The sequence below is a fragment of the Maniola hyperantus genome, chromosome 16 (assembly GCF_902806685.2).
Source record: "Maniola hyperantus chromosome 16, iAphHyp1.2, whole genome shotgun sequence".
Classification (NCBI taxonomy): Eukaryota; Metazoa; Arthropoda; class Insecta; order Lepidoptera; family Nymphalidae; genus Maniola; species Maniola hyperantus.
The window spans coordinates 1,276,672-1,302,906 of record NC_048551.1 but is presented as its reverse complement, the minus strand read 5'-3'; the positions used below and the strand labels follow the sequence as shown (position 1 = coordinate 1,302,906).

The window sequence follows — 26,235 nt, the reverse complement described above, 5'->3', positions numbered from 1 at the left end:
GGTTGGTGGGGCCATGGGAGGTGGAGGGTTGACCGTTAAATCAAGTGATATATTTTAATTGCTGAAAACGTGCATACCTAATTACCAACCTAACTCCGGAAAGTTAAAGGTGCGTGCCCGGGACTGAATCTCCGACCCCTTAAGTTACCGTAACTATCCTTACTCTATGATAAGAAACTGATAATATGAAAAATTAAAAAGAGCAACCGCCGAGTTTCTTGCTGGTTCTTCTCGGTAGGAACGGCATTCCGAACCAGTGGTAAATTAAAACTACCTGACTATTCATAAGCACTTTTAAAAAGTTTACATGAATAAAAAAACATTCTATTCTATTCTATTCTATTCTATATCTAAACGCCTTGCCGCCTGCCGGTCTTCACATTTGAAACGCTGTCATTCGAATAGCCTTTGATTCGATAGGTAAGTATTATACCTATCGAATCAAAAGCTATTCGAATTATTATTTCCTACATCCATGATTCGAATATACAAAGCGTATCAAAATTACATCAAGCAAAGTGCAAATGTTGCCCAACTGCATATAATTCAACGTGTATATAGTAAGCGATATATACTATACTAGCTGACCCGCCCCGGCTTCGCTCAGGTGGAATTTAGAAAATCGAGGTGGGGGTTGAATTTCCAAAAATCCTGAAATACATATTTCTCCATTTGTTGCCGAAAACCCAAATACCAATTTTCATGCAAATAACTTGAAAAATGACGGACTTTCATACAAACTTTCATCCCCTATTTAACCCCCTTGGTAGTAGAATTTCCAAAAATCGTGAAATACGTATTTTTTTATTTTTGATCGAAAGCTTAAATTCCAATTTTCATCGATGTAACTTCAAAAATGACGGACTTTCATACAAACTTCCATCCCCCATTTAACCCACTTAGGGGTGGAATTTCAAAAAATCCTTTCTTAGTGGATACCTGCTCTTTACAAAGAATACACCCTCCAAATTTCATGTCTCTAGAACCAGCGGTTTAGGCTGTGCGTTGATATATTATATGTCAGTCAGTCAGTCAGGACTTTGAATTTTATATATACAGATTCCTATAGTACTAACCTGCAGCAGCGGTTCCGGCACTGGTATCTGCCAGTTGAACTCGAACTTCTTCGTCATGGTGCAGGGCGCTCACTCCACTCGCGCGAACTTCGCTACGCTCGTCCTGTTTAGCAGCTGGCCATCTCCTGAGGACAACGGAAAATGACGTCATACAACCAGTCTAAAGAGACCAATACAGATGACCGAGGAATCTGGAGCGGTTTTGTACAGCATTGTCTCTGTCGTTGAGACTGACAAAATGTCAGATAGATATGAGTGACAGAGACAACTCTCTACGAAGCCGAAACCTCTTTCTAATAGTCAATGTACATTATTTTCTGCCGCGTACTGTAGTGTGGAGACTGAGATGGAAGATTTGAGATGGACCTATATCTATGTCATCATCATCACTTTCATCCCTTGCGAGCCCTGTTGACTACGGCGGTACGGTGGTACGGCGCGACGGTCCGGGGGCTATCACTGCGTTAGCGAACCACCCCGCAGAGCTAGATAGAGTCCTAGAACAGGCTATTTTCTATCCCGGAAAAATCAAAAGTTCCCATGGCTTTTAAAAATAACTACTTAAATCCACGCGATCGAAGTCTCGGGCATCATCTAGTATTGTAATATAGATAACACTTCCTCATGCATATTTTGACGAAATTAGATCAAGGTCGTTTTCACGTATCTACCCACTTATCGTATATCACGATTCTCGATACGATGTAATAATATTTTTTTGTTTATAAGAATAAATATAAAAGTGTTTTTTTTTTATTAATACTTACTAACGGAAAAAATGAGCCTAATGCATTGTTTTAGTGGCCTAAAACCATTTTCGCATTATAGCCTTTCTAACGAAACCGGTTTGGGGCACATCGGTTGGATGGTTTTTTTTTTAATCTTTATTTTTGACGGGGCTTTATCGCATTGCGATTATGTCGCCCCCGTATACAAATCAACTTATGTCTATTAAATTATACATAGTAATAACCGCAAATAGTAGTGTGCAGAGCATTCTTAGCTTCATAGACCTATGGAATGGCAGGTCATAAAGAAAAATGTCGTTTCAACTAGGGTAAGCAGTACTTTTATGCCTCTATGAATTGCACGCCACTGTTAGCTTGCCCCTTATCGGTTGGATGGTTGAAAGGCTATAACGGACATATTAAGTAGAAACATTTTTTGTATTTTAATACCAAGGAAAATAAATATGAAATACTTCAGTTTCATAAAGCTTTTTTCAGATTGAAACCGCGAAAAGAAATATGTCGGTATATCTTCGCTCGAGAAATGTTTATACTTTTTAATACTTCGATTACGGCTTTGTTATTCCGCCCTACATTCTTACGGAGCGGATGACTTAAAGTACGTTTTCAATACGCATTTACAAGATATGTGTTCATACTTTCATAGATACGAGTTCTCGGATTCTTCTTTTTTATCATGGAGTCATAAAATAGTTTATTTGCTTGTATCATAGACCTATAAAGGCTCGTGTATATAAAATATGTACTTGTCATAGTCAAAGCCATTTATAAATGCGATAAAGGACTTGCCATATTTGCTCTATGTGTCAACTGTCATCTCAAAAGTATTACCAAACGACATGTCAAAACTAACCCGTAATTTTGACATGACAGTTTTTCTCAGAGAGTCTTTTATCCATATTTACGCATTCTATTTTGAGAATTTTCCACGAGAGGTCCACGACCGTTTGTTATGCTTTACGTTTGTGTAATAAAATAAGCATAGCGTTATGGGAAACGTACCTTAACTTTTTCAGTGACATTCGAAATAAAATCCGCCAACTCGAACTCCTTCACAAGTTGCGTCAGATAATATTTTATGTATATCATGTGTTTTGTCTGGGCTTCTGCCATGCTGATCTAGCGTTACCTTCTCTAGAATATAATTTCGAAACACCTATTATAACTGCGAAAGTGTGTTTGTTTGTTGGTTTGTCTTTCAATGACGTCGCAACGGAGCAACGGATCGACGTGATTTTTTGCTTGAGTATAGTCAAAGACCAGTACCCGTAGTACAAGATTTTACGTCTCACCAAACCAAACCAAATTCGAGAGTCGAAATACTTCCGCGTTACAGTAAACTGGATCTTAAACGCCTTGTTTTAAAGCTCAAGTTTGTCTACACTTCTACAGCCAGCGCTCCAAGCGGAAACATTGCGAAATCAAAATCAGTGGCATTGAATATTTGACTTCAATTCAACGCTGTTTAGGTCCATTTTACTGTAACGCGGAAGTATTTCGACTCTCGAATTTGGTTTCGTTTGGTGAGACGTAAAACCTTGTACTACGGATACAGGAGAGTGACATAGGCTACTATGGATCCCGAAAAATTAAAAAGTTCCCACGGGATTTTCAATAACCTAAATCCACGCGGACGAAGTCGCGGGCATCAGCTAGTGTCCTATAAAACACCTATAAGCCGGCAACCTTACTACGGTGATCGGTGATATACAGGATGTAACCAGAATGCTAGCAAAAACGAAAACACGTGATAGTGCTGATGATTACTGATATTATAGGTACCACAAAAAAATATATGAAAAAAATTCTATATTTTGTAAAAGTTTACGATATATTGCTAATAAAACATCTGACTGACGTAAGAGGTCAACGAACGTTGCGTAAGTAGGCCACTTGGAGTCAATTCCTTGCCTAAGATGCCCATTGACCCGAGTTTTGGACGCTATACATTGCGAGTTTGAAAAATACTAAATCACTAAAACTACAAAATGATATTGGGATTGGATTGTGTTTAGGTAGTATACAATAACGTTAAGTTTTTGCTAGGTAACATCCTGTGTGGATCCAATGGAGCAATAAAAAGCCAATCATACTAATGTCGGGGCGTTATCCCTTGCAGTAAGTCAGGCAGACATCATCATCATGATCAACCCATTGCCGGCTCACTACGCGCACGGGTCTCCTCTCAGAGTAAGAAGGGTTTTGGCCATAGTCTACCACGCTCCATGTGCGGATCGGTAGACTTCACATACCTTTGGGAACATTATGAAATATGGATCATGGATTTGAGAATATTTTCCTTCACCGTTAAAACAAGTGATATTTATACTTAAAACGCACATAACTCAGAAAAGTTAGAGTTGCGTACCCGGGATCGAACCCCCGACCTCCGATTAGAAGTCGGACGTCTTAACCGCTAGGCTATCACAGCTTCATGCAGGCAGACATAAAACATACTAATTCCCCATTATTCAACCGCCATCTTCAATTCGTAGTGATTAAAATTTAAAGACTTTATTGTGCTAGCTTCTGATGATTTCCATTAAAGCTTGATAGCTTTATTTAGAAATTAATTAGCTTTTGTAGGTAGGTACATTTTCGGAGACTAGTTGACCCCACCCGCCCAGTTTCGCACGCCTGGGTAAATTTACACTATTCTATAGTAGACAAATATCAATATGTGTATTAAAATGAACTAAAAGCTTAATTTGCTATAATCCGCTTAAACCACCGGCTGAAACAGATAAAATCTGTATGGTGCAACATGCAGCATGCGACATGCACCGCCCGCCCTCCCACTGCTAAACAGGAAAAACCAGCAACCAGGCAAGCACTGGTGGTAGTGCGGGAGGGCGGGCGGTACATGTCGCAGGCTGCATGTTGCACCATACAGATTTTATCTGTTTCAGCGGATTATAGCAAATTAAGCTTTTAGTTCATTGTATATCATGGACTAGCTTATGCTCGCGACTTCGTCCGCGTGGACTACACAAATTTCAAACCCCTATTTCACCCCCTTAGGGGTTGAATTTTCCAAAATCCTTTCTTAGCGGACGCCTACATCATAATAGCTATCTGCATGCCAAATTTCAGCCCGATCCGTCCAGTAGTTTGAGCTGTGCGTTGATAGATCAGTCAGTCAGTCAGTCAGTCAGTCAGTCAGTCAGTCACCTTTTCCTTTTATATATTTAGATTTCCGCAAAGTAACGCCTGCTACTATACAACAAATATGTGTATTGATATAATATTATGAAGCTATTCCCACTTGTCGGAACCCGATTTTGTGTCAAAATGTACTGCAATTGGAACATCGAGCGATAAATGACAAGTGGGAATGGGGGGAATGCGTTGCGAGATGCGACTTGCGGCGTGATAACACCAGAGTTTTTAATATTAACTAGCTTATCCCCGCGACTTCGTCCGCGTGGACTATACAAATTTCAAACCCCTATTTTAGCCCCTTAGGGATTGAATTTTGAAAAATCCTTTCTTAGCGGACGCCTACGTTATAATAGCTATCTGTATGCCAAATTTCAGCTCGAACCGTCCAGTAGTTTGAGCTGTTGATAGATCAGTCAGTCAGTCACTTATTACTTTTATATATTTAGATATATAAAAGGAAAATATTTTCGGCAAATATTGTCAACAAATAATATTATCTTCTCCAATTGACCCCTACCGTCGCGCGTCGGCAACTAAGTTCCAAGACCGCCGCTTGACTCTGAGGTCAAGACTCAAGTCATTAAGACCAGCGGTCCCTGACCTCGCGCGAGGCGGCCTTGACGCGAGCCACTGGAAGGTCAGAGATGCTCTCACTGGCACAAATTGATAGCAATCTTTATAACTACGTAAGGACCTCTTTCCCGAGGTTTCGCGTTTCGAATCTTTGTTCGCCCTCCGACCTTTACAGGGAAAATTACAAGTAGCAGGTTTTTTTTTTAAAATATTAGGTACAATAAAACTTAAAGCTAGCCTTATCTAATTACTATACAAATCATGCCCGCGTGGAATGGTGCCAAGAATACTGGCTGCATTTCCGCGCTGGACAGCCAGGCTGATCCATTGCGCAAAAAATGAGCCAGCCCTTCTGTCACCAGATCTATTAATCGCGGTGAAATGTCTCGTAAATTTTTTTTAGCACTAAGACTCCATGGCCCCAAGGTCTTCACGGCAAACGGAACAAAAATGAAACTCTCGATAAGAGAGGCATATATTTTGGGCCGCTTGCCATTTTCAGCTGTTTCTGCTGCGGCTCCCGGTCTTGATGCTGTCTCCCTGATATGACACGGGGGCCAATGTGTCAACGCAAGTAGCGTCCCACATTAGCGTTGTAAAAGCGTTGCAAAGTTTTTTTTTTTTTTTTTTAAAGAATATTAGCCATTGTTAAATGACTAATATTCCCCTTTCCTCTCCAACTAAGCGACAGGCTTGTGCTAGGAGTAGGTACGACAATAGTGCAACGGGCGGGGTTCGACCTTTCGGTTTTCAGTCTACTCCTTTACCGGTTGAGCTATAGAGGCTTTCAGTAGCTTCAAAAGTTGTAGTTTTGAGGCCAAAACTTGATTCTTTGAACATCCGAAATGTGTCTCAAGTCTATGGTCTCAACACTGCTTTTTGGACGCATATCGCCGTTAGTAAAAGTATTTACTTTCATCTTCCAAATTACTTCGCATTGTAGCTAAGAGATATGAAGCTGGAATTCAACACAAAAGAGAAAAAATCCCGTTCTTCTGATGAATTTTTGGAAAGGAATTTTCTTGAATTTTCTTTTGTAAGCGCCGCTTATTATATTTATTAGCTAGGGTTTTTAATGTTCGCCAAGTTAGTACCTACTGTGGTAGTTACAGGGATTCGCAATTTTCTCCGAGAAAAGCTTTATTTATGAAGTTTTTACTCTGTAGCTTATGAATTTATGCATAAGGACCATGGGATCTGAACGCATAATTTATTCCTTCTTATTAATCTTATTATACTATCTAAGCAGTGGCGTGCAGATCATAGAGGCATAAATGCACTGCTTACCCCAGTTGTAATAGCTCAATGCAAATTTTACATTATGACCTGCCAGTAAACAGGTTCCCCTAACTAATGCCTACCCTGGCTTCAAACCCTGTGCACGCCACTGTATCTAAGTGTAGATATTTTATCTCCATTTATACATTGTTATTCTTATTAGGTACCTATAGTACGCGACAGGTCGAGATGGCGATCGAGATTGGGACGCCCCGCAACCCGCACAGCCCTAGCGCTAACCCGGTGCGCTGGGGCTGTGCGGCTAGCAGCCCAGCAGTATTAAGACAGTCCAAAAAAAAAAAAAAACAAAATTCAAAAATCCAAATAATTTGTTCTAAATCAGTACCTACCCTTATTATAAATGCAAAAGTGTGTTTGTTTGTTGGTTTGTCCTTCAATCACGTCGCAATAGAGCAACAGATCGACGTGATTTTTTGCATGAGTATAGTTAAAGACCTGGAGAGTGACATAGGCTATTTTTTGTCCCGGAAATCAAAGAGTTCTTACGGGATTTTTTAAAAACCTAGGTAATTACTCTTTTTGCTTTTCAGTTGTTGGCTTTGTAAGATATAGTGGTGATAGATAGATAGGTGATAGATAGAGAGGTGATAGATAGAGAGTTGATAGATAGATAGGTGACTTTACTACTCAAGTATTAGAGGCGCCGGGATAACCTAACTGGTAATGTGTGGTACGTACAGCTTTAAAAAATAAACGTTTTTCTTTTCTTCTTTTCTAGATAGAGCTTCAATAGCTCAACCGGTAAAGGAGTGGACTGAAAACCGAAAGGTTCAAACCCCGCCCGTTGCACTATTGTCGTACCTACTCCTAGCACAAGCCTGACGATTATAGTTGGAGAGGAAAGGGGAATATTAGTCATTTAATATGGCTAATATTCTTTTTAAAAAAAATTTGGCAAACTTAAAACTAAAGCTACGAGGGTTCCAAACGCGCCCAGCAGGGCGAGTCTGTACGTTTCTACACCTACAGTGACCTTTTCATAGCAAGGAAACCATATCACAGTCACACATAGAGCGCGGTTAAAGTTGTAACTGAAATCCTCGTAGGTAGGTAGGTACTTGCTTACATAACGGAACAAATCTCATTTGAACAATGATATTAGGAAGCCCTTGGGGCTCTTTAATGCGATTGTGCGGAGCCGGTCTCCACGACCACATAAATATCAGTTACAAGGTCCCTCTTACCTTGAAAATCTTGAAATACGAAACCTTATCTTTGAAACAAGTGTAAATTGAAATTTAAATCATCGCCCGGAAGATGCAGCGGTGGAAGACCCCCCACTAGGTGGACGGACGACATCAGACGAGTCGCAGGCAAGATAATGGCGTGTGGAAGTCCCAACGAGAGTCCAGCAGTGGCGATCGGTTGATGATGATTATATACTGCCTGGGACACTCTATCCAGCTAATAGGTACCTTGGTCGAATTCCCAAAAAGAGGTTAACCGCTGAGTCCATCTCGGCTGGGCTGCGTTCGGGAAGCTTCGAGATGTCTTCTCGTCCAAAATTCGACCAAAGGAGAAGGACAAAATTTGTATGGACGCGTGCCCCAGAATGTATAAAGACGATAATATATGTGCCATTTAAATAATGTACAGAGGCGATATAAAAATCTTCTATTTTAAGAGAAAAAAAGTCGCATGTTGTTTTGCAGTCGTGGCTTTAAGTTTGTGATAGTTCAGTCTGAGGCAAATTTTATCCATCTCGTTTGGAGATGACAAATTTCATAAAACACCCTGACGTTTAATGAAATGCGCAATTTTTTGATCTGGCCATGACATAGTATTGAACAAAACTTGCAGGTGGCCGAATTATACCTAAGTGAATTTTGTAATTTACATTCGTCTCGAATAGGCTTTAAAGGTAGATAAAAAACATATTTCCCCAACAGAATCACTTAACAAATGGAATGGCGATCTTGCGTCGATCGTCCATGGCTCGCCCTCTCGGCAAATTGCATTAAAGTGTCCCCCAGGGGTTACTCATATTGTCATTGCTGAAATAACATAATGTGACCTTTTGTTATAATGTCTTCCTGAATTTTATTGTCACGGCACGGCACGAATTTCAATGGAAACTATTTTTTTTTTTTAAACTCAGATACAAATATCACCTGGTGGTAAGTGATGATGCAGTCTAAGATGGAAGCGGGCTAACCTGGAAGTGGTAAATGGCTGTACCTACCCCTTTGGTTTCTACTGGCATCGTACCGGAACGCTCAATCGCTTGGCGCACGGCTTTGCCGGTATGATGTCGTCCGTCCACCTAGTGGGGATCTACCAACGCTGCGCTTTCCGGTGCAAGGTCGCCATTCTAGCACTTTCGGACCCCAACGTCTATCAGTTTTTCGAACGATGTGCCCTGCCCATTGCCACTTCCGTCCGTCCGTCGTCCGTTGAGCTATGTCGGTTACTCTAGTTCTCCTACGGATCTCTTCATTTCTGATTTGATTACAAAAATAAACTCCAAGTAAGTACTTATAGCAATCTCTCCATCGCCCGCTGAGTGACTCTGAGCTTTCTTATGAGGCCCATACTTAGAGCGACCATGTCTCGGATCACAGATGGCTTGGATCCATATTCCATATGTCATCACTGGCATTACGCATCATTCGAAGGTTTTGGTCTTCAAGCACTGAGAATTTTTTTAGGTCACGTTATGCCGTGGTGGGCCGACGACGACCTGCAAGGGGTCCATGTTTAATGTTTTCAGAAATTTATAAGGGTCTCCTATCAAAATGAGAAGGGTTTGGCCATAGTCTACCACGCTGGCCATGTGCGGGTTGGTAGACTTCACACACCTTTGAGAACATTATGGAGAACTCTCAGGGCATGCAGGTTTCCTCACGATGTTTTCCTTCACCGTTAAAGCAAGTGATATATAAATTACTTAAAACGCACATAACTCCAAAAAGTTAGAGGTGCGTGCCCGGGATCGAACCCCGACTTCCGATTAAAAGGCGGACGTCCTAAACACTAGACTACCACCAGCTAAGCCATAGCTTCTGAGCCATACAATGTGACAATTCCCCTACAATTACATACACACCTATGAAATGATTTTGTCCCATTCGGTGTCGAGACCCTTGGTCCGTGGGATCCTAGCGCTATAAGACTTTTTATATTTTAAGGAAATAGCAAAAACGTTAGTCGACTTCACAGGAGACCGAAGAGCTGGCAGCTACCTCGGACAAAGAATTAGCCTAGCTATTCAAAGGGGGAACGCTGCCAGTATCTTCGGAACCTTGCCTAAAGGGACTCCTTTTAATAATATATTTTAATTATAATATCATATTTTTTAAGGTTTCAGTTTTAGTTGTTTTTTAAGATGTTCACTTTTACTAGATTAGTAGTTAACATTAGACATAGTTTATTTATTCATAAGTTGAAATATAGGTAATTGAAATTGAAATTTTATATAGGCACATATAATATAATCATACAACCTATGAAATTGTACCTATTGTTTCATTAAATCGGTTTTCAATTATAAATAGCTCGATATTGGTCGAATTCGTCGGCCTTCAGCATCGCCACTCGGCAGTGTTTACAAAATGAGTAAACAAACTCTGTGCGCCCAGTAGCAACATTTCCGCGACTTAGTCCGCGTGGACTACATAAATTTCAAACCCCTATTTCACCCTCTTAGGAGTTGAATTTTCAAAAATCCTTTCTTAGCGGATGCCTACATCATAATAGCTATCTGCATGCCAAGTTTCAGCCCGATCCGTCCAGTAGTTTGAGCTGTGCGTTGATAGATCAGTCAGTCACCTTTTCCTATATTCGGACTTCAGTGGGTACCTACATATTTTTATTATCATGATCAACCTACCACAGATTCGCACTTGGCCCGTTTTTTTTAACTTTAGGAGATTGGAAGATACTCAAAAATAAGTTAACATTTCAAATTAACTCATTTTATATACAGCTTACAGTTTATTCGTGTTTCATTGCCCATTACACCCGAATGACGAGGGAAAGGGCCGTTTTAAATGAATTCCCGAACACGACCCCGGCCGGTATCGCCGCGACCCAGATTCGGCTTTAGTGGCCATTTGGTCCAGTTAATGGACACCTCCACTCCAACATGGACACTTAGATGCAGGACGCTTTGTACGCAATTTTGATGACCTTCCTGGCGCAGTGGTGAGGGCTGTGGGTCTTATAAATGCGACTTTACAGGTTCCCGGTATGGGCAATTTGAGAATTTACCATCAAGACGATGAATTTGGAGCCAAAGAATATAGCGAGGTAATAGCACCAGTGTGTTGGGCACGATGCCCATAAATGACCATTTGGACGGCGTACTTATATTTTTTGTAATAAATAAAAAAAAATAAGTTTTTCTACATGTAGGTAAATATAATATACCTACTTTTCTTTTAGTTGTGATGAAATCTAAATATATAAAAGGAAAAGGTGACTGACTGACTGACTGACTGATCTATCAACGCACAGCTCAAACTACTGGACGGATCGGGCTGAAATTTGGCATACAGATAGCTACTATGACGTAGGCATCCGCTAAGAAAGGATTTTTGAAAATTCAATCCCTAAGGGGGTAAAATAGGGGTTTGAAATTTGTGTAGTCCACTCGGACGAAGTCGCGAGCATTAGCTAGTATGAAAATAAATTAAAGCCAAAGATATTGAACTAATTTACTTCTTTACGTTAGTTTTGCGATTTGAGGTTATATTTTAATTGCATTATAAATTCAGCCGATCCGAGTGGCCGTTGCATTGACTTATATATTACTTCGTATGGACAGGACCATTGAACAAACAAAATGGCAGCAACTCATTGGTGCTTTAGCGCCAATGCAACCTTAGTGACGTCTAGATTTCAAACGGGTCGTTCATTAGTATCTAAAGGTGGCGCTGATTTGTTTGGTTCCAAACCCGTGAAAAATGTTGTTTGCTTGGGCATATCTTGTCATTTATATCGATGGGCCGTTGTGATAAGTGATGATAACACTACAAAGGTCAGTGATTGCTTCATGTACGGTTCGCGAAACGGACAAAATATTATGTATCTTGTTTATTATGTAATAAAATTAATTATTTAGCAATTAAATAACACTTGTTTTAAGGAAAACATCGTAAGGAAACCAGTGGGTCGATTTCGTAAAACCTGCATCAATCATTATTACAATCTCATTTGCTGTGATTGGCTGAATTTATGCGATTCTTGAAGCATTGTGGCCAATAGTGGGCCGCCGTCAACCAATCACAGGTGATTGCGATCGTGACATTGTAGCTGTCATTCTACCGCAATCGAGCAGCTGCATGTCTGAGAAATGATCTCAAAGGTGTGTCATCATTATCATGATCACTCATCGCTGGCTCACTACTGAGTACGGGTCTCCACTCTCCACTTTCCTCTCGGAGAATGAAATGAATGAGGAGAGTTTTAGGCCATTGTACCTATAGTCCGCCACGTAGTTAAGCTGTGATAGCCTAGTGGTTAGAACGTCCGCCTTCTAATCGGAGGTCGTAGGTTCGATCCCGGGCACGCACCTCGAACTTTTCGGGGTTATGTGCGTTTTAAGTAATTAAATATCACTTGCTTTAACGGTGAAGGAAAACATCGTGAGGAAACCTACATGCCTTAGAGTTCTCCATAATGTTCTCAAAGGTGTGTGAAGTCTACCAATCCGCACATGGCCTGCGTGGTAGACTATGGCCAAATCCCTTCTCTCTGAGAGGAGACCCGTGCTCTGTAGTGACCCGGCGATGGGTTGATCATGATGAGGTAGGTATAGGTATTTGTCCGAGATACATTGTACAGGGATATTAAGTTAGTTAGTTATTAAGTACTTAATTATTATTTGTTTATGTTTGCAACGCAAAACAATAGCTCAACGGGTAAAGGAGTGGACTGAAAACCGAAAGGTCGACGGTTCAAACCCCGCCCATTGCACTATTGTCGTACCTACTCCTAGCACAAGCTTGACGCTTAGTTGGAGAGGAAAGGGGAATATTAGTCATTTAACATGGCTAATATTCTGTAAAAAAAATACTATTCGCCACAGAGTATGCTATATAATCGATTAGCTATTCAGTATTCCCTATGGCGAATAGTCGAATAATCGCTAATCGATTATACACAAATAACAAGTAGGTAGTTTGCGCATCTATGTATAATCTAGATTTGTGTTGTTTACATCACGATCACGCGTAACTAATGAATTAGATCGTGTCGAGTCGCAGTCAATGTTAGAGAAACATTTTCTCACGCTTCGTTGATTAAAATGTACCTACCTACTCATTGCCTATAGTACCTACGATGAGAGATGGCAATCGAGTATGAGGTTGGGGGACGCTCCGCACACCCGCACGTCTCCCGTGCTATCCGCACCGGGTTAGCGCGGGAGCTATGCGGGGCTTCCCCACCCCAATTGCCATATTAACTCGTGTATACATAATATATTCGGTAATAAATTAAATTATTTTTCAATTTTTAGTGTTAGTGTATCGAAGTCGGTTTTTTTTTTGTAATTTTTTTTTATTTTACAATTTTTAGTGGCCCCATGGTATTAAAATATGCTATGCCTGGTTAAAAGTCTACTGTTTACTAAGCTATTACACTGATCCGTTGAGGAGTTTCATTATCTATCTTCGAAGATGTTCATCAGATCTTCACCAAATTTAAATGGGACCAACTTTGAAGTATACCCTTTCAAACAAAAAAAGAATTTTCAAAATCGGTCCAGGCGTCTCCGAGTAATCCGGTAACATACTTAAAAAAAAAAGATACCGACGAATTGAGAACCTCCTCCTTTTTTTGAAGTCAGTTAAAAAAGAAAAGGTGACTGACTGACTGATGCTGATTTATCAACGCACAGCTCAAACTACTGGATGGATCGGGCTGTTTGGCATGCAGATAGCTATTATGATGTTTGAAAGAAAGGATTTTTGAAAATCTCAAAGCTAGAAAGTAGGTCGAGCTGTCCAATTACAGGACAATCGCGACTGTGTACACGCACTCACTTTGCTTTTTTTTTTTTTTTTTTTATATTTATTTGCAAGAATGTTTGTACAAGAAAGATGGAAATTATGCTGTGTACCTACTTTATCATTTTCATCATTTTTCTTCGTCCGCTTCAATGCTCCTCCGAGCCCTGGCCGATTCAGTGCGTAGGTAACATTCAAATTATTTTATCAAAATGAATTTGTTTATAATAATATTTTGAAAAGTAACTTTACGTTAATGTTTGACTCAAATATATACAAGATTCTATAAATCATGCAAAATACAATAACTTCAATACCTTACCTTTGGTAATTACCCTTTTTTTTACTTTTTTTCGACAAAAACTTTTAAGGCACACATAATCAACACAAGTATTCGCTGGGAACTGTGGGAATCTTTGTGGTATAGTCTATAGGGACTAGTTACTATATATGTATTATGTAATACATAGATCACTGTAGGCCGCCAAATATTGGGGCTATTGTAGTTTACGTTGGACCTCGTGTGCAAACTGCAGAGTGCTAGTACGAAACGTTTTTTTAAATGAAAATCCCGACTAATATTATAAAGGCGAAAGTTTGTATGTGTGTGTGTGTATGTTTGTTACTCCTTCACGCAAAAACTACTGAACGAATTTGGCTGAAATTTGGAATGAAGATAGATTATACCCTGGATTAACACATAGGCTACTTTTTATCCCGGAAAATCAAAGAGTTCCCGCGGGATTTTGAAAAACGTAAATCCAAGTGGACGAAGCTAGTATTACAATAAAACTTAAAGCTTGTTATACAAATCATGCCTGCGTGGAATGGTGGCAAGAATACTGCCTGAATTTCATTCAGCCATTCTGTGGCCCTGCCGCGGTTGTTTGACAGGTACAATGTCACGATCGCAATCATCTCTGATTGGTTAATGCTCGCTCACAATTGGCCACAATGCATTGTTGCAACAAGAATCGCACAAATTCAGCCAATCAGAACAATTGAGATTGTAATAATGATTGATGCAGGTTTTAGACAATCGCCCTACTGATCCGTTGAGCGAGTAGGTATCACTACACTATACACAAAATCACGTCATTTTATTACTACAGTCCAAGACCCTATTGCTTAAAACACACATACTTACCATACATACATACATGCATACCTTATACCATACATATATTATACCTACATAACTCTGAAAGTTAGAGGTGCATGGCGGGTGGCATACAACCTACTACGTAACTTTTATTCATGCGTGACAAACAGACATAACAGATATACGCCAGGCCTTATTAGTTAAGAAATTGAAGCTATTATGTTATTAATGTAATGAGCAATTCGTGGACATGATAGCTTGACGTACAATGTCACGCGATGTAGTATTAGCTTCATTTTCATCCGGGAGACTAAGGTCGAGGTCAGATAGCAAGTCTTTTTAGGGTTCTGTACCTCAAAAGGAAAAAGGGAACCCTTATAGGATCACTTTGTTGTCTGTCTGTCTGTCAAGAAACCTACAGGGTACTTCCCGTTGACCTAGAATCATGAAATTTGGCAGGTAGGTAGATCTTATAGCTGACATTTGGGGAAAAATCTGAAAACCGTGAATTTAGGGTTAGATCACACAAAAAAAATTAAATTGTGGTCATGAACTAATAATTAGTATTTTCAACTTTCGAAGTAAGTGACTATATCAAGTGGGGTATAATATGAAAGGTCTTCACCTGTACATTCTAAAACAGATTTTTATTTATTTTTATGCATCATAGTTTTTGAATTATCGTGCAAAATGTCGAAAAAATACGACTGTAGTACGGAATCCTCATTGCGCGAGCCTGACTCGCACTTGGCCGGTTTTTTTTTAATTTGTAGACTAGCGCTTGGCTGCAATCAGACCGTAGCAAGTGATGATGCAGCCTAAGATGGAGCGCGCTTGCCTAGAAGATGCCTATTCACTCTTGACTTGAAGGTATATTATAATTGGAGGGGAAAACTGATGCTGGAAGGGTGTTCCAAATCTTAGCGGTTCGAATCAGAAATGAGGAGGCAAATCGCTTCGTGCGTATCCGTGGAATTTCGACTAAGTACATACGGGTGCAGACCTTGGCGATGCCTGCGGTACGATAGTAGAAGGGTGAAGGAGGAACCAGGTTGAAAAGTTCTTCAGCACACTCTCCGAAATATACCTATCCTGTAGAATACCGATAGACAGGCAACTTTGCGCCGATGTTCCAAACTTTGAAGTTTAGAATTGACCAGCGCTTCGTCACCAATGAGTCTTCTAGCGCGACGGTCCACCGTATACCTATAGATAGATACAAATATAGATAAACTTGCTTATGCTCGCGACTTCGTGGACTACACAAATTTCAAACCCCTATTTCATCCCCTTAGGGATTGAATTTTCAAAAATCTTTTTTTAGCGGATGCCTACGACATAATAGCTATCTGCATGCCAAATTTCAGCCCGATCCGTCCAGTAGTTTGAGCTGTGCGTTGATAGATCAGTCAGTCAGTCAGTCACCTTTTCCTTTTATATATTTAGATAGTCTGCCAATGTGGAGTCACCCAGTTCAGGGCCCTGGCTGAAAATCAGCGCTGTATGCTCTTGTGTATCAAGGCATACAGCATTATGTTGAGCTGGAACATTTTTTCGGGCTGTGCCATACAATATGACACAGTAGTTTTTTTATATATTCAGATACAAGTTAGCCCTTGACTCTCACCTGGTGGTAAGTGATGATGCAGTCTAAGATGAAAGCGGGCTAACCTGTAAGGGGTATGGCAGTTTTTTATTTCCACCAGAGGATTGAAGAACCTCCAATACGTTGCCGGCCTTTCAGGATTTTTTTAAATTAATCTAATTATAATAAATATCAAAATTATTTCATTAATAATGTACTTAAAAATAACAAGAGATAAGGTGGAAAAGCCCAAATATTTAGGGAATTTTGGTATAACCAAATACCAATTGGCATATATTATTAACCTACTTAATTAAATTAACAGCACGTAATTTAATTAATATGTAGCCGAGTGATTAGAGCTCCTAGATCGCTTAGGAATTTCTCTGGATCCAGAGTTTCTATAAACTGTATAGAATTGAATACAGAGAATAACAATTCTGAATAGATATTCATCAGTGATCTGGGTTAGCATAGACTTCTGTACGAGGAATTTTATTATATTCTCTTGATAGTATCCCTACCAACTTGTTTTTTCTTCTCGCAATCGTTTTTAATATTATGGGTACTGTGATTTCATTGCCTTTATCAACACAATAGAACAAACATTTCACGAGGAAAGCAACATATATTTTCCATACATGTAATAAAATTGTCGTATTTTCTAATTTGGTTTATAATTTGGTCCCGCAATCTGAACTAATAACCGCTGGTAGTCCACATCTGAAAGTCATTCAAAAGAGACAGGCAATTTAACTTATTAAGTTTTAGCCTGTATTTCTGAACAAAACTAGTTTATATAGAAGGATAGGAAGAAATAAAGAAAAATGTTTGTTTCTTAATTTTTTTTTAAATTGTGCCACGTATCACATGTTATACCTAAAAGTTGGTTATTTATACTGGCACTTCCTCCAGTTGAGCGTTAACGCCAACATGCGTTAAATGCGACATAACAGAAGAAGCGCTGGAATAAACTATGTCACGAGTGGCATAACCCGAAAAAAGGTTCTAGCCAAGAAGCTGTAGCTATTCCTAGCGGCAATCAGTATTGGAAGGGAGCTGTAGATGGTGACGATCATAATATATTATGAGCAACGGTCAATGTGACACAGGGTCTGGAAGAGTCCTGCACAGCCATCATTGCCGGGAAGAAGAGGAAGAAGAAACCCACATGTGCGGAGTCTCGGCGGGTCAACTAGTGTTTAACTAAAATTAGTTTTAAACTAGTGTTTAATTAATGAAACTGCCATACCCATTATCTGCTGCATTATCATTATCTCTTACCATCAGGTGAGATCGCAGTCAACATAATATACACATAACAGAATTTAAAAAAATTACTTTGTTCTGCCCCGTATTTAAAATATGTAAATAGTTTTTTTTCGATTGAAATAAGTAGGTAAAGCGTTTTCGAAAAAGGTTAGAGTTAAGTGAGACGGTAAGTCGGGAGAGGGAGTCGAGCGTAGGCGTCAAATGACCCGTTAAAGACGACCCATTGTTCTAACTTCAGGTACGGTCCGCAAATAAAATAAAATTTACAAGTAAATAAACATTTTAAAGGCTGCGATCACGTGGATTAAGTCTAAAATAAACTTGGCTAGAGTGAAGTCAAATCTCTGTGGTTTTTTGCAATGCGTGCTACCTAATATTAATGTTTGTTTGTATGTTGATAATCAATTTTAAAAAAAAGTAGGCACTATGGCTAAATCTTTCTCATTCTGAAAGAAGACCTGTGCTCAGTCGTAAACTAGCGATGGGTTTGTTGGATTATTATCAATCAACCACGTCGCAACGGAGCACGGAACGATATAATATGTTTTTTTGCACGGGTAGGTATTGTTGAAGACCTGAAAAGTAACATAGGCTACTTTTTATTTGGGAAAATCAAAGAGTAAAAAACCTAAAATCAACGCGGAAGAAGTCTATAGGCTATAAATTATCGAAGTCGTGGGCAAAAGCTGGTACACAATAAAGTTAAATTTTACCAAATATTTTTTTGCCGGCAGTACAGCGCCCCATTTAACGCCCGTGGGGGGTTTCATTTATTCAGGAGCAACCAGTGAAATGTGCAGACGTTGCTTTGAATATTATGTTTTGGGGCCATTTGTCCCAGATACGCATAACGGTTTGTTTATATAATGGAAAATATTTTCTTTCGCATTGAAGGCCTGCTTCTGATAAACGATATACCAACTATAAGTCCCGCAAACTGCTAATGCGTGTGACCGCCATTTTAGTGACGTCAGCACTAGACTGAAGTTTCGAGCTGATATTTAAGTAAAAATATATACGTCAAATGATGGTTCCAGCGCAATAGCAATTTGCGTGACTTATACCCTTTTAAATATTAAGTCCCCCCCATTTATGATACCTACTTACGCATCGGAAATCGTGTCTAATGCTCATGTCCCGTCTCATCCAGTAATCGTTCAGAGCTCCCCACACGAAATTGTAGACGAGTAGGTATGTATAGTTGCCAGTGTTGACATATGGATCCGAGACATGGGCGCCTCGCTAACTATGGGCCTCATAAGAAAGCTCAGAGTCACTCAGCGGGCGATGGAGAGAGCTATGCTTGGAGTTTCTTTACGTGATCAAATCAGAAATGAGATCCGTGGGAGAACTAGAGTAGGTAACCGACATAGCTCAACGGTTTGCGAAGCTAAAGTGGCAATTGGCAGAGCCATTGTTCGAAAAACCGATAGACGATGGGGTCTCAGGTGCTGGAATGGCGACCTCGCACCGGAAAAAACGCATTACGGGCCTCATAAGAAAGCTCAGGGTCAATCAGCAGACGATGGAGAGAGCTATGCTTGGAGTTTCTCTATGTGATCAAATCAGAAATGAGTACATCCATATGAGACTCAAAGTAACCAGAGTAAATAGTCCTAAAAAGTGACTCCTCCGCGCCATTTTAACTCTAAGGGTCAACTGGCATGTCAAAAGTAGGCATATCACCTTTAAAATAAGGACTAAAATCGTACTTTTGACATGAAATTTGACACAAAAAGGTAAAATGGCGCGTGAGGAGTCGTTTTTTACGCATTCTACCTAATTGTAAAATGAAAATGTAAAATACAGACAAAATTCAAGATAGAAAACTAGAATATTCACTTCAGTTTTCTACCAACATATCTAATGTATAGATAATATAGGTATTGGATCCGCCCGATTTTCGAGTTGTTATTCCATTATCCATCAGTACTTGGAATTGAACAAGATCACTGTGACGTGACCTAATCATATCTTCGGCTTGACTTAACACGTATGAAGACACGCGTTGTGCTCACTGAGACGAACTCCCACGAATCACGACGTTTCCTCTCCTTGTACCTTTGTCACCTTCGCGCCGCTCTGATCAATCGCAATAATATAGGTATAAGTCCCGCAAATTGCTATTGCGCTGGAACTGTCTCATTATCATCGAAATGACGTCCTTTTGATGTCATTAGACGTATATTTAAGTAAAAATATATACCATCAGCTCGAAACTTAAGTCTAGTGCTGACGTCACTAAAATGGCGGCCACGCGTATTAGCAATTTTCAGGACGCATATGTAGTGCTATACATACAATGACGTCACTGAAAAGGTGTTTATTACATAATATCACTTCACTACCCATATTATAAATGCGAAAATGTGTTTGTTTGTTCGTCGCAACGGAGCAACGGATCGACGTGATTTTTTGCATGAGTATAGTTAACGACGACATAGGCTACTTTTTAGTTAGTTAAATAAAAGTTAGATAACTATACTAAGTGGGGTATCGTATGAAAGGGCTTTACTTGTACATTCTAAAACAGATTTTTATTTATTTTTATGAATAATTTATTTATTTATTTAAAATAGTTTTTGATTTATCGTGCAAAATGTCGAAAAAATAAGACTGTAATACGGAACCCTCGGTGCGCCAGACTCGCACTTGGCCGGTTTTTTTAAATAAAAGTTCCTGCTTTATTTTATCCTGCAGGAAAGCGTAGGTAGGTACCTATTTGAAGATTTTTGAAAATTCTACGCCCACGCTGATTTCCCAAATTCCACCCGAGCGAAGCCCGGGCGGGTCAGCTAGTATACAACTACAACAACACAACATCTTACAACTTTCATCATCATCATCATGATCAACCCATCGCCGGCTCACTACAGAGCACGGGTCTCCTCTCAGAGTGAGAAGGGTTTTGGCCGTAGTCTACTAGAATAGAATAGAATAGAATGTTTTTTTATTCATGTAAACTTTTTAAAAGTGCTTATGAATAGTCAGGTTTAATTTACCACTGGTTCGGAATGCCGTTCCTACCGAGAAGAACCAGCAAGAAACTCGGCGGTTGCTCTTTTTAATTTTTCAATTTACAATGTTATTATACCGTACTATACAAGCCATTGCAGCCCCGTGCATTGCTGGAGCGAGTCAAATCCAACTACGCTGGCCATGTGCGGATTGGTAGACTTCAGACACCTTTGAGAACATTATGGAGAACTCTTAGGCATGCAGGTTTCCTCACGATGTTTCCCTTCACCGTTAAAGCAAGTGATATTTAATTACTTAAAACGGACATAACTCTGAAAAGTTAGAGGTGCGTGCCCGGATCCAACCTCCGACCTCCGATTAGAAGTCCTAACCACTAGGCTATCACAGCTTACAACTTTGCAAGGCATTAATGTGTAATGATAAGCCTTTGGCTACACGTTGGCGTTGTTTACACGTGTAGTGTGTACCAACTACTGTGTACACGTGCCCTTACTTGCAAACATAAACAATTACTTAGTTTCCATACACTTTGCATACTTACATGCTTTGTTCGAATAATAGGATTTAAGTTATTAGTTCGTAAATCGTAACATGGCCTAGGTACCCAGATTAATTTTATTTATAAAACTAGCTTTTTCTCGCGACTTCGTCCGCGTGGACTACACAAACTTCTAACCCCTATTTCACCCAATTCAGGGTTGAATTTTCAAAAATCCTTTCTTAGCGGATGCCTACGTCATAAAAGCTAGCTGCATGCCAAATTTCAGCCCGATCCGATCCGTCCAGTAGTTTGAGCTGTGCGTTGATAGATCAGTCAGTCAGTCACCTTTTCCTTTTATAACTATACTAGCTTATGCTCGCGACTTCGTCCGCGTGGACTACACAAATTTGAAACCCCTATTTCACCCCCTTAGGACTTGAATTTTCAAAAATCCTTTCAGTCCGTCCAGTAGTTTAAGCTGTGCGTTGATAGATCAGTCAGTCAGTCAGTCAGTCACCTTTTCCTTTTATATATTATTTAGATTTAGAAAAACCGGCCAAGTGCGATGCAGACTCGCGCACTGAGGGTTCCGTAGTACAATCGTATTTTATCGACATTTTGCACGATAAATCAAAAAAATATTACCCTAAAAATAAAAATAAATATTTTAGAATGTACCTACAAGTCAAGGCTTTTCATATGATACAGCATAAGTATTTTAGATAAAGTATTTTTTTTTTTTTTTTTTTTTAATACAATAAAACTTAAAGATAGCCTTATCTAATTACTATATAAATCATGACCGCGTGGAATGGTGCCAAGAATACTGGCTGCATTTCCGCGCTGGACAGCCAGGCTGATCCGCTGCGCAAAAAATGAGCCAGCCCTTCTGTCACCAGTTGAGGCTATTAATCGCGGTGAAATGTCTCGTAAAAAATTTTTTGCACTAAGACTCCATGGCCCCAGGGTCTCCACGGCAAACGGCACAAAAATGTAACACTCTGTTTTTTTTTTTTTAAATATTAGCCATGTTAAATGACTAATATTCCCCTTTCCTCTCCAACTAAGCGTCAGGCTTGTGCTAGGAGTAGGTACGACAATAGTGCAACGGGCGGGGTTTGAACCGTCGACCTTTCGGTTTTCAGTCCACTCCTTTACCGGTTGAGCTATTGAGGCTAAGATAATAAACAACCCCTCGCATAAGCAATGCCTATTACGCCACATTACTCATATCGCCGGCCACTGGCTATGGCTAGTTATTTACAGACACCCGCAAAGGGTCTGCACGGGTCATATAGCTTGGATAATACTAAGTCCGGCGATGCATGTAATGTTATAGCTGCAAATAGCTACAGAAAATGGCTGTACAATCAGAAATTGAAGTTTTTAGGGTTCCGTAGTAAACAAGGAACCCTTATAGTTTCGCCATGTCCGTCCGTCCGTCCTCAGTTAATCTCAGAGACTATTAGTGCTAGAAATCTATAATTTGGCATGGGTATAAATAATTAATTACGACGACAAAGTGGTGAAATAAAATTTTAATAAATATTTTTTTTAGGGTAGCTCCCTTACATGTAAAGTGGGGATGATTTTTAGGGTTCCGTACCTCAAAAGGAAAAACGGAACCCTTATAGGATCACTTTGTTGTCTGTCTGTCTGTCTGTCCGTCTGTCTGTCAAGAAACCTACAGGGTACTTCCCGTTGACCTAGAATCATGAAATTTGGCAGGTAGGTAGATCTTATAGCTGACATTTGGAGAAAATCCGAAAACCGTGAATTTAGGGTTAGATCACACAAAAAAAAAAATTGTGGTCATGAACTAATAATTAGTATTTTAGCATTTAAACTACCGTGAGTGATTTCCATTCTAAATAATATCTGTCCCGGCTGCACTCACGTGTGTAGTCGACGTTAGCCCGACTAGTTTCAGTTGAGTCAAAACCGCGGCGCGTGCGCGAACGGACTCCCTTGAAAAAGGACCCCGTATGGGTTCGAAACTAGTCGGGCTAACGTCGACTACACACGTGAGTACAGCCGGGACACATATTATTTAGAATAATAATTAGTATTTTCAACTTTCGAAGTGAGTGACTATATCAAGTGGGGTATCATATGAAAGGTCTTCACCTGTACATTCTAAAACAGATTTTTATTTATTTTTATGCATCATAGTTTTTAATTATCGTGCAAAATGTCGAAAACATACGACTGTAGTACGGAACCCTCATTGCGCGAGCCTGACTCGCACCTGGCCGGTTTTTTTTCTCGTCTACCCCATAGTGTGGGGTATAGTTGAATAGGTCTTTTAATTTAAAAATACTGTGGGTGTATCATTTTTCGATTTCTAGATCCATTGGAAAATATGATGTTTTAAAATGCTAATTTTTATTAGAGTCAAGTGTCCCCCCTCCCTTTATCAGCCAAATATTAGTATATAGGAACTTGAAAAAATTCACAGCAGTAGTAGGTATATTTATAATCAACTAGCTGATGCCCGCGACTTCGTACGCGTGGATTTAGGTTTTTTGAAATCCCGTAGGAACTCTTTAATTTTCCGGGACAAAAAGTAGCCTATATCCTTCCCCGGGGTATAAGCTAACTCTGTACCAAATTTCATCAAAATCGGTTGAACGATTGGGCCGTGAAAAGCTAGCAGACAGACAGACAGACAGACAGACACACTTTCGCATTTATAATATTAGTATGGATTTTAAAGTAAAACTATCATGGCCAAGTTGAATAGAATAGAATGTTTTTTTATTCATGTAAACTTTTTACAAGTACTTAGGAATAGTCAGGTAGTTTTAATTTACCACTATTTCGGAATGCCGTTCCTACCGAGAAGAACCAGCAAGAAACTCGGCGGTTGCTCTTTTTAATTTTTCAATTTACAATGTTATTATACCGTACTATACAAGCCATTGCAGCCCCGTGCATTGCTGGAGCGAGTCAAATCCAAGCTTTTTTATCGTTTACATAGTCTGCGACTGTATAATATCCTTTTTTTAGGAGCATACTTTTAACACATTTATTAAACTTGTGTAAAGGCAAGTCTAAAATTGCTTGCGGAATTTTATTAGCAATTTTAATTTTTAGACTTGCCTTTACACAACTTTAAAAAATGTGTCAAAAGTGTTGTAACTGCGGAACCCTACACTGCGCGTGGCCCGCCACGCACTTGGCCGGTTTTTTAATTTTTTTGCAGTCAAAAGTGGACCGGATAAGAGTTGACTGTAACCACAGAAGATAATATAATAGTACTAACTGTAACATACGTCATGACTCATAATGCACAAGTTTCGTAATTTAATTTACTTAACACCGAAACCCTATAGTTCCAAAGCTTCAAGTTAACTTAGGAATTCAAGCATATTAAGTTAGGTCGCTATTTACCTAATTTTGCGCTCGACTGCATGAAGTTTCAGGTATCAAAAGCTAATAAACGCGACATCGATACTGTTGAGACGTGAACTGACCTCCCTAGTGCCGTGGCCCGTGGCTCGCTGTGGTCTTATTAGTGGGAGGTCCTGGGTTCTATTCCCGGCAGAAGAAATTTGTAATTTTATAATTTCTAAATTTTTGATGGGTTCCCAACACTCAATCGTGTCACAGTGTTACTCGTTGGGAGCTCATCGAAATTTTTCTCCCATCGAGTCACACTGTTACTGGTTGCAACTTTTTTATTCATTGTAATTCCCATCCCAATAAATAAAATCCCATCAAGTCACACCCAAGCTACGAGCTATGAACGAGTCAGTGTTGGGTGTGACTCGTTGGGAACCGATTAAATTTTCTCTAGTCTTCCTTCCTTTCAAACAAAGCTTATCTTAGTAAAACCTAGGTAGGTGCCTATGTTAAATGTACCAAACATGACTACCTAGGCTGTAGGTAGGTACTTATATGGATTCAGACTATACAGCCAAATTACATACACCTTAGATATATATATACCAAATGGAAGATCATCATCATCATCATAATCAACCCATCGCCGGCTCACTACAGAGCACGAGTCTCCTCTCAGAATGAGAAGGGTTTTGGCCATAGTCCACCAAGCTGGCCAAGTGCAGATTGGCAGACTTCACTCACCTTTGAGAACAGTACGGAGTCTCAGGCATGGAAGTTTCTTCACGTTTTTCTCCAACGTTAAAACAAGTGATATAATAAAAGGCATATGATTACTCTTACATACCTATTCAGCATATTTAATCAATGAAAAGAGACGGAAAACCTACATACCTAACAGTGGCGTGCAGCTCATAAATAAATTAATAAATAAAATAAAAATCTTTTTTATTCGTATAAACTTTTACAAGTACTTACGAATAGTCGGATGCATCTACCACTGGTTCAGAATGCCTTTCCTAGAGGCATAAACGCACTGCTTAACCTCATTATAATAAGTCTGCTTATTTTTCATTTTAACCTGCCGTAAAATAAGTTCATACCTAAATGCATACCCTGGCTTGAACTCCTGTACACGCCACTGATACCTACCTACCTAGATAAGTAATGGTCTCATAATTAGTTTTTGCCTTCCAAACAAAGCTTATCTAAAAGTAAAACCAATGTTAAATGTACCAAACATAACTACCTACTCTATAGGTAGGTACTTATATATAGATTCAGACTATACAGCTAAATGGAAGATAATAAACTATAAACATTCGAAATTCGAATAGGTACTAAACATGACGGATTATAGATAATCGTGCATTTCAATACATACCTTGTTATTCGTCTCCAAAACAGATTCACTGACACAATAACCACACACTATCATACATTAGAGGTTATGCAGCTATATTTAATATGTATTTAAGTATTGATATCGTTATTTAGTCGTATGAATGATTGCTAAAACACGCGACCGCGATCGCGGTTAGTACGAACGACCGTAACGCGCGGCGGCCTCGCGGACTTTGAGAATCGAGAGAATGAAATAACCAATGTCTGACTCTGGCAGGTGACCCGCCGCGCATGCGCTAATCCAAGGTCGGTCGTTGA

General features: G+C 39.6%; 1 protein-coding gene across 4 annotated transcripts in view; it reads right to left on the bottom strand.

Annotated features, from left to right (window-relative positions):
• Window positions 1-26,150, bottom strand: part of norpA (no receptor potential A) — a 66,890-nt gene extending 40,740 nt beyond the window's left edge. For all 4 annotated transcript variants that reach the window (XM_034976827.2, XM_034976829.2, XM_034976826.2 and 1 more), the window contains exons 1-2: window positions 25,958-26,150; window positions 1,077-1,201 (exon numbers count right to left, since the gene is read on the bottom strand). In XM_034976827.2, the coding sequence (XP_034832718.1) occupies window positions 1,077-1,133 (57 nt within the window). In that variant the 5' untranslated portion in view covers window positions 1,134-1,201; window positions 25,958-26,150. The remainder of the gene's footprint in view (window positions 1-1,076; window positions 1,202-25,957) is intronic.
• Between the last annotated feature and the right edge of the window lie 85 nt (window positions 26,151-26,235).